This window comes from Photinus pyralis, unplaced genomic scaffold, assembly GCF_008802855.1.
Source record: "Photinus pyralis isolate 1611_PpyrPB1 unplaced genomic scaffold, Ppyr1.3 Ppyr1.4_LG1, whole genome shotgun sequence".
NCBI classification, from domain to species: domain Eukaryota; kingdom Metazoa; phylum Arthropoda; class Insecta; order Coleoptera; family Lampyridae; genus Photinus; species Photinus pyralis.
This window is the reverse complement of record NW_022170249.1, coordinates 67,240,783-67,260,871: the sequence shown is the minus strand read 5'-3', so window position 1 is coordinate 67,260,871 and position 20,089 is coordinate 67,240,783. Positions and strand designations below refer to the sequence as shown.

At 37.8% G+C, this 20,089-nt stretch overlaps 1 protein-coding gene and 1 long non-coding RNA gene across 2 annotated transcripts; both read left to right on the top strand.

The window, feature by feature from the left end:
* Positions 1 to 455: 455 nt before the first annotated feature.
* Positions 456 to 1,458, top strand: LOC116170960. Its single transcript, XM_031487552.1, has 4 exons — positions 456 to 610; positions 657 to 823; positions 872 to 1,009; positions 1,061 to 1,458. The coding sequence occupies exons 1-4, from the start codon at positions 535 to 537 to the stop codon at positions 1,313 to 1,315; spliced, it is 636 nt and encodes a 211-aa protein (XP_031343412.1). The 5' UTR covers positions 456 to 534; the 3' UTR covers positions 1,316 to 1,458.
* Positions 1,459 to 19,071: 17,613 nt separating this feature from the next.
* LOC116170953 lies at positions 19,072 to 19,690 on the top strand. The gene is made up of 2 exons (XR_004145350.1): positions 19,072 to 19,292; positions 19,354 to 19,690. It is a non-coding gene; the product is annotated as an uncharacterized LOC116170953 (long non-coding RNA).
* Positions 19,691 to 20,089: the final 399 nt, after the last annotated feature.

Here is a 20,089-nt window from a genome sequence, read left to right as displayed (position 1 = left end):
CTATGCATCACATGCACATCACGGAGCATATCGACTAACTTCGGGAATCCATGCCCAAGTAATGATACTTATTCCTGTTCCTGTGATTGTTGTTCTGACTCCTTTTGTTCCTGTTCCTGTTTTAATTGTTATTATTGTTCCTGCACTTCTAACTTCTGCTCTTGTTTTTGTTGTTCCTGTTGCTAATGCTCGCATTATTTCTGTTGCGTTATGTGACTGCCTTCCTTTTCTTATTCCAGTAATTTCACTTCTACTGTTTCTGTGACTGTTTGGAAAGTATTCCTTTTGTTGCCGCCAGCCTTCTTCCCTTTGATTATTTAGAGGGACTAACACAGAAAATAAATTAGAAAAAAGCAGGCAGTTGACAGAAGTTTCAATTAAACCTAAAAAATAATAATGTACAGGTTGGGGACATCCGCTTACAGAGCCACAGTCATTATGCACCGTCGTGATATGAGACACATTCGTTTTAAAAAAAAACCGTTTAATTTAGGATGTGATTGCTTTCTTACTGTGAGGGTTTGGATTTGGATTATGGCCCTAGATCGAGGTGATAGCGAGTACTCGCTGCAGTACTTCGAGTTCTCGCCCGAAACTTTCTTTAGAGAATGTAAGTTACTAAGCTACTAAAGGTAAAGATGACCGATTTCTCTTAGTCAGTGAACTTGTAATGGAAGAAATGTCGACCTTGGTTCAAACCTGCATAACCGAGTGCGCCTCGTCCACGTGCCCTTTGGAGAATAAGGAGCGTGTTAGCGAAAACGTGGTCAATATGCACAAAGATTGGTGCGACAGCGCCGCAGGAGTGTTACAAAAAGTTGAGGTGGGTGCGCTCAATTTTAGTCGATTCAATCTCACGTTTTCATTACAGCCACTTATAAAAAGTTACTTCACTATACCCAAAAATGTGCTATTCGCCAGTGACAGAATGTGCAGGCGAGTGTACACGGAGGAGGAGGTTAAGGCTTTAGAAGTGGAAGTGGCTCATTTGGAAAAGGTGTACGCCGATGTTTGTAGATACATTTTGTCATGTAGTGCGCATTTTACAAGTTCATTTCAGGAATGCAGGGAATTGGCGAGTCGGGAAATGTGTCTAAAGAAGGCGAGAGAATGTGAATCGTTTCCAAAGCTGGTCGAGAGCGCGACGGCCAAGATTGGCCCAATTTTAAATACAATTGCAGACATTCATAGTCTTGACAACCTTTTGGATACGTATCGCAAGGCGAGGGAGAAATTTTTGGATAATGAAGTTGAAGAAGAGGGTGACATTTCCTTTTCGAAGCTTGAACAGTTACATCATTGTTCAGGAGAATAGTGCTTATTTTATTAGTGTCTTGAAGCTGCAATTGAATCGAAGGGTTGTAATTATAAGCAATAGCATGTACAAATTAATCTATTATGTCCATTTTGCAAGTAATTCTATGAAACTTTCTAAATATATCCCGCCTGAATCTGGGAGTACTTTCGTATTACTGTCGCCACCAGTATTTACCTGCTCTGGTTCCCCGAAAATACAGTCTCGCAACGAACATAAGGGATTCCTCAGGAAAAATTTAGTGCAAAAATCAAAAAAATATAAGGTTAGAATTCTAAAATCTCCGTCATTTGAACTACTAAGACGACATAGTAGAACTATTCTAGGCGGTGCTAGCTACGCCGCCGAGTAGTTCCGAAACAAGATGCTATTTATTTGGAGGGAGACAAATTTAAGAATCTATTCAAAATAAAGAATACAATTCTGTACACCCTTTCTAGATGTATTGAGAGTGCAAACTAATTTTTTAGCACCTCATACAAAAAGGTTATCAAAAGTGCTTCTGTGACTCTTTAATGCCCTTCCCAGAAATTTCAATAATAGGTATAAGTAGGTACCAAGTCTGCTTGAATTAACTCTCAAAGAAGGATAGAGAAAGCCTTCAAAAGATGGTCTAAACACATGCCTTAAAGAGGGCACATAGGCTACAACCCGCACGAAAGTATTTGTGGAAAGCGCTATACGAGCTATATGGAAAGCTATCAGCTGCTCTTATTGGGTTACAAATTCTTCTCATGAGTTTTTACTAAGCGCCTAGAAACTTTTGGAACTTGACGTGATTGAAATGGATGTGGAATTTTTGAACTGTGTGATGTTGAACCCCTACCGATAGGCAACACATCTTACAACTAAAGGAATTTTAGAATCCCGCTTTGCGCAGACGTGAATTTAGTACAGAAAGCTGGAGAGTGGCGTCGGCGGGAGCACTGGTGGTCCAGATTTTGATGGTGGAGTAGCGGTTTTGTGTGCTTTTCAAAGTTTAGTTAGTGTTTGATATATTTTTTCCAAGCGATATCAAGGTAGTACTCGTTTTATTTAAGCTATTTTAAATTCGATGTTTAAATTTCATGCCTTATTTGTTTTCGTTTTGACTTTTTCTTTAGATTTGACCTCTGCTGATTGCAGGCATGGCGTGGGCGGCTATTGTTTGAGTTTAGCGTTAAATGAGTCATGTTTTAGCTGGGCTCCTTGTGCGCCTGATTATGCCGCAATGTTTCCCATGATTATTTGAATGTGTTTACGCGGGAGTGGATTGCTAGAATGTTACTGCCCTGAATGTTTGGATTAATAATTTATTTCCGTGGAAGAGAAGAACCACATGCAGTTTGCTCTGTCGCTGTATAATATATGTTTATTTTTTTCTTCTCGCGCAGGCTGCAGTTCTTAGCGTCTCGCATTAGCGAGAAAGGGGGGCCCTCTGATTAATTTCTCTTCTGTTTAAAATGTGGATTTTTGTATGTGGTGTGGTCTGCTTCCGCTTGAATACCCGTGTTGGCATTCTCAGGTGCACTTGCACTTGTTACGTAATAAATGAATGATAAGCAAGGTCGGGACAAGGTCATGCCTGCTCTACGTGGTTTAAAATGAACTCTTGATGTTTTTTTTTCAGGTAGTGTTTTTATACCCCAATGATTTATTTTGTTCACAATTTGTAATTATGTCAAGTGTATCTATCGTTTTTGATTAATTTGTTCAAGCCACATTTGCCTTTATTACTTGATTTTTGTTGTACGATTTGAGATGTTTGATTTTCGTATTTCTGTTTGTACATTGCTACCTGTAATTGATTTATTTCTTGTATTTGTGTTTAGCCAGGTTTTTTTTAATTGATTTATTTCTTGTATTTGTGTTTAGCCAGGTTTTTTTTATTGCTGGTTCTTTTTTCCTGGCTTTTCGGTTTGGATTTGCTCTGCTGAACCAAGCCCCGTGCGTAATAAATTTCATTTTCTCTTTCCCTTTCGGCCGCACAAAAATTCTGTCTTTTATTTAATTCCCTTCCCGATTGTGTCTCACGTACAAACGCATAAAAGACCGCCATAGGAAAATGACAACGTAGGAGTCCATTCGTACAAATTCGTCCAAGTCGAATATTACCGAGATCTGAATGGCGCGAACTTCCGACATTTTGACAGCTAAAGTTAGATGGCGCTGTCTGCGATTTGTTTCCCCAGAGTTGCCAACTGTAAGTACAGGGTAAGTCAATATTTCCAGCACCTCCTGAGGACCNAAAAAGTATTCAAATACTTTAGAATGTATTCGAATACTTTCAAAAGTATTCTAATACTATCAAAGGTATTCGAATACTATAAAAAGTATTCGAATACTTTGAAAAGTATTTCATTATCTTACTTTGAAAAGTATTCGATTACAGTAAAAAGTATTCAAATACTTGTCACTCAAATACATTAAAAATTTAAAATAGTATACTAGATAAAAGGCTTAATACTACTTAAAAAATCAAGTTATACTTTGTATGGGGTTAGCTTTTTTTTATATTTCTATTGTTATATACAAATTTAAGGGGAGTAAAAGCGTATTATTATTATTATATTATTATATAGGAGGTACCTACCAGGACCTTTCTTATACCAGTTATATCCTTAAGAATACGTGTACCAGTTTTCAAAGCGATCGTACGTCGTGCACATGATAAGTACGCCTTTCTGAAATTAATCCTAGCGATTTTGGAACAGATCCATTTTTGACCATCCGATGCATGATAACTTGTTTGCAAACGTGCGATCGCTTTGAAAATTGGCACACATGGTCTTATAAGGATATAAGAAAGGTCCCTATTGTTTTTAAGTTACGTAGACTATCGAGTTCGGTATTCAGATGTATCGGATTTTTATATTTGATTTTGTGACAATGGAAACTTTCCCTAAACATTTCTAAATTGTTCTCAAATATTTGAATAACTTAAAAGTACTGCCTTTTTTTGAGGCCCGAAAAAAAAATTGTCTCAGATCGACCCGGAAAAAAAATTTTCTTATAGAATGTGGCCTGTAGAATCCATAATTTCAAACAGTTCCAAGATTGGGCTACTAGTTCCAAAGTTACAGCCCTTTGAATTTTTTTTCGAAATTGGTTTCTAGTCTATAACTTTTGATTGAGAAGTCTGATCGAGAAAGTACGAATTGTTTTGGATTCTACGCACCAAAATTAATAAGAAAAAGTGTTTTCCCGAGAAATTTTGGTGCAGTCGCTTTTTGGTAAAAAAGGAAGGTTATACACTGCCTTTTTTTGAGACCCGAAAATAAATTGTTTCAGTTCAGGTTTTTGGTAACAAAAGGAAGGTTAAGTATTCAAATACTAGATATTTGTGAAAGTATTTGAGTTACAAATACAAATACTGCTTCTATTCCATAAAAGTATTTAATTGCAAAGTATTTGAATACTTTAAGGGATTTGAATACTAAAAAGTTTTTACAAAATCGAATACTGCCCAGCTCTGCCATAAAGTACTAAAAAGCGAGTTTCTAAAGAGCCCTCTAAAGTCCTTACAGGGCGCTATAAAGATCTCCAAGCTCTACAAAAGGCTGGAGCCGCAAAGGAGCGTTTTAGTCCCATACGAGAACATTATAAGGCCCCTGTTACCGCTTTCTAAGCGCATACCATAGTTTTCTAGAGTTTATCGACATGGAGGACAATAACGTGTTTCCTAGGTAAATATACTGAGGGATTAGTCGCACGTCAAGGAGTCTCCCTAAAGAAAATGGCTCGCCTCCAAAGGGTTGAGTGGATCGCCGACTTAGAAAAAAAGTGCCGCCTGCTGCATTCCAAAGTTTCTTCTGTCGGAACAGTTAATACTATAATTCGTCTCCATGTGAATTCGTCCCTAGAAATTTACCCCTTAAACATTGTACCTACTCCGAAAAATTCGGCATTGAAAGCAAGCAATGGAATTTCTGGCGTCAGAATAGGCACTCGCTCTCGAAATATTCGTTCGCTTTCCAAGTTAATTTATTAGCCCATGGAATATTCGATTCTCCCTCGTTAAATTTGCTTCCGAGAGATTGGTCGCAAAGGAAAGTTTCCCCCCGGAAAGGAAAATTACTCGACCCCAGAAGCAGCTATCGGAAAGAGTGCTATCGGGCTTTGATCTCCCTTTGAAGATAATATAATAAAGCTCGTTCCCAAGTTAGTTAACCTACCATGAAAATTATCTCTCAGTACATTTGCTTCCGAGGGATTCGTCACAAATGAGGATTTGCTCCTCCGCTGGAAAATTTTCGACCCCAAAATTTTCTGAATTCCAAAGTAAAGTATCCCCCCCCCCCCCTCCCAAAATCTGACCCAAGTAAAATTCGGCACCGAATGGTTGATCACGGTAGCTTACACTACAATATTCGCCACCAAAGTGCTGGGATGCAAAATATTCGCCCTCAAAGAAAATTTCCCTTGCTTTAGTACGCGTGCTCCAAGAAATTTAGCACCAACTCCAGATTTTTGATACTTAAATCTAGGCCGGGTTACCTGTGAGGGCGGTCATTCTTGTTGATACAATACTTAGGGAATAAACATGGAACTTGTAGATTGGTTCGGTTATGACGAAAACCTTCACTTCTATGACTTGTTCTGGGAACCGCTGCTCTTTAGACGAATCTTTTCGGACGTCAACGTCTACGTTTTTAATCGTAGGTAAACAAGTTTTTCTCTTTCACGACTGAATTGCAACAATAGTTGTTTGTGGTGCGCTAAATTCATTTGTCCTTGACTGAGTATGAATGTTTTAATTTTTCCGACGGAACGCTTTTTACTTCCTTTTAATCTCAAGGTAATCCGTAGAAACACTGATGCACTCCGGTACATCGCTTATGAATGTTGGTTCTTTTTACCCGCGACAATCACGAAAATAGCGTGACAATTTCCGTTTCGACAAAAATACTCGAAATCACAACTTGGTTTTATGATGGCAGAAAAAATAGAAGCTTTCGGTTTGTTGATCTTGGAACAGAGTTTCTCGGGACAATCGAAAATGTTGCTCTTTATTCAAAAATAGAAAAAAATCTTTCAGTAATACGCTTCTGCAGCCCGAAGTCGAGTCTGGCAGAAGACTTACTTTAGACCACACACTGTTCGCGCTGGTAGCCGAAACCCGAAAGAACGCAGCAACTCCCCGGAATATTCCCTGCCCCACGAAGCTTACTAGACGGTTTGAAGCAGTTAAAAACTAATAAAGGTAAAAAAATAAGTTCCGACAACATGTTGCCGAGATTTACTGAACTTATTATGATGTCAACGAGCTATAGAATTCAAATACGCAGAAAAATCGATCGTTAAACTTTAACTATAAACCCCAAATTAAGAGCTATCGTCTTCCAGCCTTCCAATAAAGGATCTTAACGTAAAAAATGGTTTTTCGTTGTCTTCGCCTACCCCTTCCGACCGTCAGCGGGATCGGTTATTGCTCCTCATATACAGGGTGTCTTAAATTGAGTAGCATAACATCACTATCTTTATTATTATTATACTTACATAATCGGCTAAATTGGCAAAGTTGTGTATTTTTTGATACTGGTGGATATTTCGATGCGATATTTTGAAAAAAATAAATCGAGAAAGAGTTCAAAATAAAAGTTGCAAGACCCGATGGAATAAATTCAATACCTAGACGCAGAAAAAAAATTTCAGACGGGAATTGAAGAATATAAAGAATATGAAGAATATAAAGAATATGAAGAATATGAAGAATATGAAGAATATGAAGAATATGAAGAATATGAAGAATATGAAGAATATGAAGAATATGAAGAATATGAAGAATATGAAGAATATGAAGATTATGAAGAATATGAAGAATATGAAGAATATGAAGGATATGAAGTATAGGAAGAATCTGAAGAATGTGGAGAATGTGGTGAATGTGAAGAATGTGGAGAATGTGGAGAAGGTGAGGAAAGTAAGGAATGTGACGAGACTTATATGTTGCATCACTAATCGTATTGATGAGTGGGATCCGTTTCGTTAATAGGTCATCACGCAGCCTGTGAGCTGAGGGCACCGACGTTTTTGGAGGTAGAGGTTTCTAGCGAAGGGTTTTATCAAATTGCTTTTCTAAAGATTAGATTGATAAGAGAAACGAATCCGATTGGTGAAACCGACTAGCAGCTATCTTGAGTTGACCAGTCGTAGAAACCATTGGGAGAAATTACGTATCTAACCAGTAGTGAAATAACGAAAAAATGTATAAATTGTGAAGAAAATATGTTAATCCACGCGAATTCAAAAATATTGCGTAGCACGAACGCAGGCAAATAAAATTGATTCGGCTTTCCGGCGGTAAATGGACCTTTCAGTTAATTGACGTCAGTGTGACTCATGCGCCGTAGTCAAATTTGAGCGCAGATAATACTTTTTAATATAATCGGCTATCACTGTTGGATTACGTAACATTAAGTATTCGTTTGGAATTTTGAAATTAACGAAGTCCTCCCGTTACGTGTCCGAATTCAGAATCAATCGTTTTCTTTTGCATTCCATACAGAGATTCAGCAGTATTCCAATGTTGAACGACAATAAGGGTAGTTTTAGTTGCTGTATAATTAAGGTAAAGTTTTTTGTATTGAAAAACTTGAATGATAAAGGAATTGAAGAATTTGATAGACGAAGAACCGTAAGAAAATTAAGAATTATAAATAGGTAAGTGAATTTAAAGATTCTGAAAAGTATGAAATTAGTCTGAAGAACGTGAATAATGACAATAATTCTATAAAATTATAATATCGGCAGAAACAAAGAAATGCAAAAATCACAAATTCTAAAGAGTTAAAGAATCGGAATAATGATTCTTATTTCCAGTTTTTTTAAAATATTCTCCTCAAAAGTCAAATATAAATTAATTAATAAACAACTTTAAATTGTAATTCGATAAAAAAAAATGACAATAAATTCAGAAGCTTCAATTTACGTGCTGTTGTGGAAACGTAGGTTAACTGCTAGTGTGGATAAAACTGTCTACCAGTCCTTCCGTCGTAGAATGTCCAAAACCTCTGCAATGGAATGACATCTATCTATAAATATTTAATTAATCATCGTGTACCTATCTATCGGAGGCAAGCAATGAATATGACAGAAAACGCACAAGCGTAAATTCAATTACCCTCATTGATATAATATGAAATGGAAAGGTAGACACGCGGGCTTTGAATCTCCTCTGAATTCATTAGCTGTCAATATTTTTTAGTAGATGGGTACTTTTAATTTAATTTCCAAAATGCGTAATTTGTCAAAGCCACCTGTGATTCCCCGGTAAGGCCATTTATTAACGTTTAAATCTCCAGGTACACCACATGCGGGTGGTGTGTACACCTACCTATTTTCAATTTGAACCCGCGCTGTTTTCAGTAACATTTTTTCGACTGTGGAATTAATTACAAGTACACGAGCGTAAACCCTAAGTACATGAGCTGCTTAAAATATTGAAATTACAGTCCTGGCTGGATACTTACTTGTCATAGGGGAGTCGGCTAACCAAGCGTGGATATCTCGCATTATTTTCGATATGCAGATTGTTAATTAAATCTGCCTGGAGCCATATTTACATGACAGCAATCTGTCTACAACACTGTGCTGGCCACCGCCGTTTTAATTATGTTGTGTAACCGTGCGTATTTTATTAATATAAATATGTAGCAGCTCTAGATAAAACAAACTTTGGATGCGTCTGAATATTATCTGCACTAAACCAAGCACATTAACTTACTCTTTTTATAATACGAGATGTACCTAAAGTTATGTTAGCCTTTGCTACGGGGGTTCCTTCTGGACTTGAAAATTACCATTGGTTCCGCCCGGCAAGGCAAACCGTCTTCTTCTCAGGCTGCTCAATCGATAAAAATAAATGCTCCGGCTAACTCAAATCGGTGGGCTTTTAACTCTTTTGAAACTGTGTAACAAACCTTAACCTGCCGCCTACCAGTCTCCTGCCTCAACTCCTACTCCTCCCTTTCCTTCCCCTCGTTCTTCGTTAAAGACATAGGCACATTGAAACCAAATAGATAATATATTGAAATGATATTAGAGATACAAACAAATTACAGGGATCTAGCAGTTCTTCTCTCCTCCTTGTAAAAAAAATAGCTTAACAATGACAACTAAACTAAATAAAAAATCCTACCAGGTGAGACTAATTTACTCAAGGGGTGGCCATCCTCTACAGTTTGAAAATTGCAACAACAGGTAATCGTTTTTTACTCCAGCGTGGGCTGGGACTTATTTAAATAAACACAAAAATGTATCCTACTCTTTGGTAATCGTTCATTGGACTTTAATAAACAATCAAATCAAAATTTTTTACTATAGCTTCATTACCAAAAAGTGGAATTTTACAGAACGTTACAAATTTAATTAGACTAACCTTTACAACATTTGTACAGCCGATCTTGTGAACTGCTCTTTCCTCTGGTACAGGGTGGATGTGATAAAACCTGACACTTAGGTCTCTGTGACTTCCTAGGGGGTGGCTTGAAATTAACACACGGAAACAAAATCCACGGTGCCTATCCTTCCTCGGAACGAAAGCAAAGTTTAGCGTTTGAACTGAAGCTTAGTCCAGGAAATCCTTCGCGTGGCGAGTGGGAGACGGCTAGTTGCCAAAGTTTCTACACAGCAGGTGTATTTAATTTAAACAGTGACCCCTACTATTTCCTTCCACCGGCTCTTAGAGTTTATTAACTTTGATCGCCTGCGGGAGACAGAGTTAGCGGCACGGCAGAACACAAATTTTTATGATCACTATCCGACGGTAAACCGCGATTTGTTCTTGGGTGGTTCGACTTATTATTTCACCAGCTCTTCTTGGGGCAAATATCTCTCCAAAACGCAGCGCTCCTTCGACAAATGACCGTACGGCACTAGTATGAAATTCCACCTGGGGCGGATCCCGAATATCGGCGCCTTGAGGACTAGGGCAGCACTTTGAATTATATATCCTCGAGAAATCACAACGTATCCTAACGCGATTCACTGCATCCAAAGTAAACTGGGGTGAAGCTCAAGGGTTCGCCTAAATATCACCTGATCGGAACCTGGGTCTTAGTCGCCAAAAAATCAACGCGAAAAGAAAATAACACTTCGAAACGGGTGCAAAAAGCACGCAACTGCGAGCAACCGAAATAAACCGGTGGCTCAAACCGCCAAGTGTACCAAAACGATCGCTCAAGGTACGTGTTGACCGCTTGACGTACTAACCGCGAGTCTCTTCTAAAACGCGATCACTCAAAGTACGTGTCGACCCCTCGACGTACTAACCGCGAGTCTCCCCAAAAACGATCCCCTTCTTCAGAATTGAAATGAAAAAACCACACCCAAATTACCATAAAACAAAAATGGCTCCCGCTAGAAATTCTCCCATTGGTTTAGATAAAGAAGACTTAACCCACTCTAACTTCGTCGTCAACCTCCAGGAACTGCTGAATAAACTGATCTCACGGTTTTCTGCTGACGAATTGAAAACCCTTATCTCTTGATGGCTCGGTGCTATATCCGCTCCTATTCTCGGTCTAGACGGCGCCTTGGGTGATAAACGAACGACAACAACTCGCATTACTCATGATGACGTCAATCAACTTTGCACTCTTCCCACGACGAAATTAAATCTGAGCGAAATTAAATCTATCGGACCATAGTCTTGAGCGAACCGAAATGCCCAAACACAAAATTTCTAACCGGAACAAATAATGAAATATACAGGGTGACCTTCACTATCATGACAAGAAATTTCGAATTTTTTAATGAAATTAGGCGCGAAATAAAACCACTCGTTACACCTTATTATCATATACTCCGCAGAACGATTTTCTCAGTTGTACCGTGTATCCACTTTCTACAAGAATTTTCTTTGATATCCTGAATAATGTAAGATTACCATAGGTATTATGTGTAGGAGTGGGTAAGTTTTCCTTCGCTAATAGCAGCAGAAACAGACTGAAGGGTTTTTCATACCGACGCATGCACTTTTATATCCTGTTTCCCATGGTGGGATGCGCCCACGTGACTGGTGCCGACTGGAACGATGTTTGGTGGAGGTATGTCACTGTCAGCCGGTGACAACACAACTAATGGCAGGCTTGCCTGGATTGTCACTCACCAGCCTGTCACGCAGGCTTGTGGCGTTGTTGTATAAAACGCTACACCTGGATTTAAAATTTTTTTGTCATTTAGTAAATGATTCCGTAGGGTAGCTTCTCTTACTATCGCATCTATTCTTCGGACTACCCATGTTCAACCACTATTTACTGAAGAGTGCCACTGTAATGATATAAACGTTTTCTCAACCTTGAGACAAGTAGCAATGGGCCCTCGTCCAAGATTTCCAAACCTATGGTTGAGAATCGAGATTAGTCCCAGCATTAGGTGTCGTAACTAATGTTGTTGTTTTTTACCATCTCTATGACTGTCTATTCACGGAGAAAAGTATTAGTTCACAAACAAGTCAGTACACATACACACAGCAAACAATTCAACAACTACCCCAAAGTTAAATGAATGATCAAAAACATAAATTTAACTTCGAATCAAGACCATGTAATGTAATTAAAACATAACCTTAAATTGAGTAAATATTTACACCAAAAATGAAAGCGATTTCAAACGATAAAAGTTAACGTTATCAATCACGTGATCTTCAAAAACAAAAACAAACATAATTATAGAGAAATGCAAAAGATTGCAATCTGCATAACACAAAAATAACAACAAACATAAACTAAACGATACTTTCTCGATTACCGCTAAATCCAAGATGTCCACAAATGGTATTGCCCGTGATGGCGCAGACAGCTTTCACGCTTCTAAAAGTCTCGCGGTTGCCAGCTCTCAAAAATGTATGCATCATCGTAAGTTGTATATACAGGGTGGAACTGTCATTTTGTTTATTAATTTCAATTTGTTTGTAATGTACACTTGTTTACAAGGTTTAGTTTGTTTCCTGTGATATATGAACCTAAAATCTTCGACTTGAGCAGACCCAGGGATACGTTTACGCATAATCCCGGAAGGTAGGCCACCCGACTTACACCAGATTTTGTACTAATACAAGGGGATTGCGGCGTAAACATAATTAGCGGATCTCAGTCGGCGACATAAGGGCACTACTACCCATCTACCCATCATCACTCCATAAGTTCATTGGGAAATGCTACTGGGACTTTCGCTAGATTATTCCTTATGACTCTTAGATGTGTAACAATTCAATATAACACTTCTTTGCAGCCTAGGTTAAAAGTTTTAGGGCAAAATAATGTACCCAACATTATTCTTTACACATGAATTTGGAGTTGTAAAACATTTCAAATGCATTATCTTGAATAGTTTTACTTCTGTCTCTCATATTAGCCACTCAAACTTTGCGATTGTAATTAGTTGAGGTCACGTAAGGTCTTTAGACTACTTTGGGTCCAATCATAGCCGCATAGATGCAATAGTGGCTCTAAAAAATCAAGTAGTGGTAAAAACCACAAATGTAAAAATATAAAGGGTGTTCCATTTAAAAATTCAAAACCTGGACCATTGCCGGTGAAGCCGGAAGTAAGGGAAAAGAAAAAATATGCAAAAACTCTTCTTCACGTATCATTTACCTGTACCAAATTTCATTTTGGTAGACCTAATACTCTAGAATTTATGGCTTGTCTAATAGATTGATGATGGTAATACTGAGAGGACCCTTCGATATTTCGTTGTATTTACTGTTTATAGATTTAGGGTTTTTACAAAATTCTTTCCAACGAAGTGTCAAAATGTATAGCGCTTTTAGAAGTAAGGTTATCAAGTTGCTAACGTAGCTATTGCGAAAATTATATTAATCAAGGTCACTGTAGTTGTATAAGTGATCACCAAGGTTTTGAAATTATAATTTACTTTGCAACCTAACTCATCAAATTTTATATTTTATTTTGAATATTAATCACCACAAGTGTATGAAACGTGGGTGTGTGAAGTCATTAATACAAAGTATAATTTTGTGTAAGTAACTACTTCTTATCGCTTGGTATGCACTGTATGTTTTGGACGGGAGTAAAATATTGTCATGCATAACGCCACAGAATGTAGAATGCGGTTCTATATTCTGTGGTCGTCACGCATATCGCTCGGCAGCCGAAGTCGAACTCGCCGCTCTCGCCTGTTTAACAATTGTTTAAAGGGAATTTGTCCATTTGAAAGAAAATATGGCAGTAAAATCGTCGATGTGTCTCTGAAATTATCGAATGTTTGGTGCTCGGCGTCCCTTTTTTAATAAAAAAACGACATATATCATTAGAATGCACAATCATTTGTTTCACTGTATCTACCCTTGCCATTGAAATGGTCAATTTACCTATTCGGACTGTTAAAGATAGACTACTCATTCAAACCTATTAAAATATGTCATTTTAACATCTGTAAAATAATCAAATAAATTTAAGGTTATTGTATAGGGTATTATTAATTATACGTGTTAGTTTGTCGCTTTATAAACGATATTTAATATTGCTATGTTTATTTCTTCTGGCAGGATGAAATTTTCGGGCATCCCCTTTAGGGCCGGTAATGACATTTTACTGACGAGTTTCGTATTAAATTTTACCCGAAATCGTCTTTTAATATAAAATTTTTATTTTTATTAATGTCAATCTGTTAGTGATGACAGGAGTCATTATAGACATTTGGAAATGTCAAAAATGGGGCCGGTAAAGGGACGGTGCGGCCGGTAAAGTGACAGATGCGGTCAGTAAAGTGACAAGCGACAGGAAACGTAGTCTGCTCTGCCTATTTGTCATACAAACATGGAAACATGGAAAAGAAAGTAGGCATGAAAATGAAGGTTTCAGGACGATTTTGGGTAAATTGATTTATAAAATTTATTCAACCTCTATTTTTGGGTCTATTAACGTACGTTGAGGGAATAATCTTTGTTGTCAACTGTGTATGATTGGTTGTTATAATTTTGATTTTCGGAAGAAGGGTTTCGCCGTAAATAGGACGTTAACAAGAAAAGCGTCGCTTTTAGTCACAGTCAACGCAGAACTACGTTTCTTTGAAAATTAAAAGCGACTTCATTTATAATTTTGAGTATACATAATGCAACATATGTATAAAAAGCTGTAAAATTTGATAGCCATAAGCCAAAGCAAATAATTGTTTTAAGTAAATCAAGTATCTAAAATGTTTCGTCTGAAAGTCCCTAAAGGTACCAAACACTGCGTTTCTTACTTACTTTATTTCGGTAACCATAACACATTGACGGAAAGAAGTAACAACTTTACCTAGATTGCCCTTACTGATTTTGTACAAAATTTTAACCCTCAGAATGGGTGGACTACACCTTTAGAAAACGAGCGCATATTCGAACAAGCGATTCCGATGACAAAACTTGGTGCATACCTGAAAAATGGCATGGTGATTTCAAACGATTTCTTTTTTACGTGCAATTAAAAATACCCGCAAGTAAGTGATTAGATAGCAGCGACACGTGGAACAAAAAATTCCACACATCGATGCATTTTAATGAAACATTTCGCAATATTCGGACACGAAATAGAAATAATTGATGGTCCACGGCTTAATTAATTTGAAAAGTACTCAAACGTCCTAGAATAGGCAATTAGGTACGTAGTTCAACAATATGGTGCAATGATTGATTCCACAAAGAGGACCACGGGGGTTGTGTTTGCTAATATATCAATGATGGGACCGTAATTTGTATATTAGCGGCTGTGACCGCGCGATTGTCGTACCAACTGTCGCCAGCCACGAAATTACGCGCAAAGCTGGACAGTGACTGTTATTCAACCCAACTTTATACGTGTGAATATCTAAAACATATTTAAATGAACGACCAATTACTCCTACTTTAATATAACCAGATTCGACGTTCGACGACGTCGCGTTCGCTTTTTAAATTGTGCGTTTCCGACGCCGACGAACGTTTCGAGCTTTGTTAATTAACTCACATTACCTGCAATAAATGTGTACTACTTAAAAGGTTAAAAGGAAGAAATTAACACTTAAGAATGCATTCGCATGCTAATATAAACGCGAAATTCTGATACACATCAGGCTCCGTGTTTATTTTATATCATGCAAATTCCAACCATCCGTTTGAGAAGCCTCTACATGGTCGGTTAAGTATTTGTCATAGTATGTTTTAATTAAGCACATATTTCGCAACAAGGAGCAGGTAGGAGCTCAAAGCTCCCTTGAAAACTTCCAGCCGCAACCCAAGGGCCGTGTTTGACAGAAAATATGCGACATCAAAAGCTCGAAAAACGGGTATAATTTTCGATTTTGTTGTTTTATTATTATCCTCGTACGCTAAACATTCTGTGAACATTTCTCGAGTTTGTTACCGCTTCGTGTGCTAAATGTTTTTACCTACAAGCTCCAGTGTTTACATCTAACAAAGCATAGGTAGGTATGTCAAATCTGCAGCACTCCGCGTACCAATATCGCCATTTCTTGTGTCAGTCTTTTAGAGTGCAAATGTGGTAAATTGATACGACACCCTTTAAGCCAGATTTACTGGAATTCGGTAGCACACGCAGCAAACTTTTCAATGGGTAAAAACCATGTTGCATCAAGTGGGCAAAGACTACCCATAGTGACCGAGTATCACGACGCCAACCTCTCATGGCATTATGGCGCCGAAAGAACATAGGTACGATCGCCGACAAAAGTAATGATAGTCGGAAGCTTACTGCCACTTAGGCAACCAACCATATACTACCTAAAATGGCAACGTTGAACTGTTTTTCGGCGGGAATTCGTGTGGGATGGGCCGCAAAGCGTCGCGTTTCGTCGTCACTGCTTTGATATAAACGCTACAGTAGGAATAATTACAAAAATTGGTAAAACCCGATTTTATGCATTATATTCTGGCAAACTTAAGAGACATTAATTCACATTGGTATCTTCAATCTCGTTTCTCTCTCTATTGAAATAAAAACTGGCCTTTAAGGTTAATTTTGCAAAACAAGTTCTTATTTTAGTGATCCAGTTTTGTTACATGACAAAAAGGGCCACGTAAACGCAATAAAAAAATAAAACGTAAAGATTTAAATAATACTCTATCTAAATAATCACTGAATCCTTTTCTTTTTACTCTATATTGCTCATTACTCCATAGTTAGTGACGTTGATGTGAAGCCTTCAAAAAGCGCGAAGAAATCACGAGAAATCCCAAGATCGCAGAAACGTGTACCAGGACCAGCATCGGCGAAATGTACATTTCAAAGTTGGCGATCGTGTATTATTCGTCAATACCGCGCAAGATGCTTATACGGCAAAACTACCAACCCGCAAGGATGTTTCTTATTAAATCCTGGAGGTAGTGACACCAATCATGTATATTATTTGTTAATTGAAGAATCCGAATGTACCCCAGACCGTGCTTGGGTGAAGAAATGACTAACCCCATCTGCCTATTGCGCAGGTGTAGAAGGCCCTTACGAGAAAGGGGGATCCACATCGAAGAAAACCAGGAAATCCACGATGTAACTACGACTTCTCAACGGGCAACAGAGCCAGCTTTTATGGAAACCCCACCCCTACCCTCCAAGATATACAGCCTGAACGAAGTCGTCGGAAGATTCATGTTGGTCCACATCCGAGACGTAAATGTGTCGCAAATGGGAGACTGCACCGAACCATTTTGCTCAGCCCGCTCCATGACCTTCAGCCGTAACACATCCGGTGAGCTAGCAAGGTAATGAATTTAGGGTTTAGAGTGTATGTTGTGCATTCTCGCATTCTATTACATGTATACAGTTTATTACTTGCATTCTTCGTTATTGAGTAGATACTTCCTGATTCCGACGGTGGATCCCCAACAAAAAAAAACCAGCCCAAACCCCAGTCGAAATCTAGCGGTTACGTTCTATACAGTGCTACCAACATATAAGATATCGAATACGAATAATTAAATGACAGCTTGTATACAGGGCAGAAATATAAATTTGAAGGTGAGCACTTTTTCCCACAAATTTTTAACTACTCTGATACAAAAAAAACACCCAAAACAATGGAAAATGCTGATTTGTAGAAGAGGATCGACTACGTTGGGATGTAGGGAGAGGCAATGAACCGGGAGTTGCGGAGGAAGGATGTCACCTAAGAACCTGCCAACTAGCAAACAACTTAAAAATAAAACTTTTTATAGTAACAACTGGCACTTGCCACAAAGCTTAAAAAGTAGTATTACACATGTATCCATACAAAATTTCTTCCCTACTACCGCAGTCGTTAAGTGCAATATTGCATGGTTCACAGTACGCTTAAAAAACAACAATCTGTTGTACTTAACATTTTGTTCAAACGAAGCATGGGTACATTTGTCAGTTTGGGCAGCAGAAAATCCGCACATTTTTCTTAAAATACCTTTAGATCTCCAAGAGGTTGACATTTGGGTAGGTATGTCAAGAAGGAGGATAAGTGGAGCCATTTGCTTTAGGAAACTGTAAACGGAGAGTGGTATCGTAAAATTAAGTTAATTTGTGCCTGGAAAGCAGAGACCAGAACGCAAATGAAATATCGGTTCCTGTTCTGTTTATATTTAAGCGAAAATATTTATGACGGTTCCGGTCCGGTTTCGGTTCTAAAAAAATAACGATCGGTTTTGCGCATTTTTTTCGATCTATAACGGTTATTTTCGGTTCTAGTCTTTTAGAAAGTATGGTATTAAAAAATTCATTATAACAATTTATTAATTCATAGGTGTGAAAAGATGTCAAAAGTCATGAATACCAAAACGTGACGTATCGTCAGTGTAGCTATTTACAACGGCAAGGGGAATAAACCCATAAAGAGCGTTTAAAAAAGCGGCAGAGCACCACGGTGTGACCCCAGTCATTGGATTTGATCCATTTTCAACAGGCTTATTATAGGTCAACTGTGCAAAGTTTAAGCCAAATCGGTCCAAGCGTTTGACAGTTATCGTGTTCACGTACAGACGGACAGACGGACACCTTCGACTCCCCTATAATGCTTGCATCGCTTTGCTCTGCCGCTTAATAAAGGGAGAAGAGGGAAATATGCATTTAAACTTAATTTATTAATGAAAAATAGAAAAAATACGCAAAAACTTATGTAAAAGAATTATGTATGGGGTATTATTTTTTATTTTTATTTTCTAAAACCTCGCCCCTCCTTTTATTATTTACATTTACAATAGTGGCTAAATTACCACTACCGCCACCCGAACTGCTTTCAATTTCGACACCTTATAAAAAACGTATCTATAATCCCCCGACGGCAATCGTAGGGTAATATTTTACCTATTTTCAGAATGTGTTTGCCGGCGTGTCTTTCAACTTTCAATAACCTGTTAAGAACCGTAAAATACCAAAAAGAACCGAAAAAAATAATACGGGTTCCGGTCCTCAATAGGTTTTCATTTCTAAAGGAATAAAGATTTCGATTCGGTTCACTGCTGGAATTTGGAAAGGAATGGTGATCATTTTAAGCACCTTTTGTAAAATCGAAATAAATATTAGGCTATGGAATAATTCTGGGAATTCACTAGTAACATGCATAGGGGCATAATCAGTTTTTCCACCCGTGCATTTTTAATTGCCTAACCACTTGCAATCACTTGGAGCTTTATAATGGATTTGTTTTCAATAGATACCTACTTACTCTCGTAAATAATATTAGTCATAATTATATAAAGCGCCCGCTGTATGATAAGTTTTTAAAATAAACTTTATCAGTATTATTTACAATTTGAGTAGCACATCAAGGAAAAATTTATATCTGTTATCAAACAATGAATCTCACTCTCAGTAGTTTCCCGTATCAATTATTTTGGTTATTGCAGGGGATTTTTTAAAATGCTGGGATTACTTACCAGTCGGAGTCATATACTCGTAATATCGAAACAGTTCACTTACAATCCATCTGCAACATTGCAACAACATCATGAAGAACCAAATCTTAGTTCTTGCATTTATTTTATTAATAACATGCAGCGTAGTAACCAATTCTGCTCCATCTTATGAAGGAGGTACCTATTTAAGACGGTTTTCGAATTAAAGACATCTTTTAATGGTTTGTGTTCTTTACAGGGTTGATGGTGCGATCTAAACGCGAAATTTCCTGCCAAGCTGCATCGTCTAGACCTAATGATCCGAAGTCATACAATGAAGCATGCAGAGCACATTGCATATTAAATGGCAAAAACACCGGGGCTTGCGCTGGCGGATACTGCTTCTGTGCTTAATTGTTTTTCAAAATAACATTTCTTGGTCTAAGTATTAGTACGTAAGGTTTCATTGTTTAATTGGTTTATATCTAGTATATTCTAACAAACTATTTGCAGAATTAGAGCAGTATAGTTTTAGGTGGCACACTTTGAATACTTTTACACGCTTATATGGCTCTCAATATTCATGATTCATTTCACAGTGTTGTTTAATCAGCAGTAGTTCCAAAAACACGTTGTTTTTTGGAAGGTAATATCGTACGTAATTATTACAGAAGAACCAAACGGTTCTAAGACTAAGGAACGGTAAAGGAACATCAAAGTCAAATCAGGTTAAAAAATCCAATAAAATAGCCACGGTGGTTCTGTGCACAATCAAACCAAAGTTGAATGATCTTCGGGTTCAAAGTGAGGTTTGAAATTTTGTACGTGCCAACTGCCAAATACCAGCGGCCTTCCCTTAATCATCTTAAATTCATGGCTCACATACACCACTCCACTCCGAGGGTCCTAAAAATCGTGGACCCAATTTAGCTGTAAAATCTCGGCATTTTGCATTGTGTTTTGTCTACACCTACACAACAAGAAGAAAAGATTAC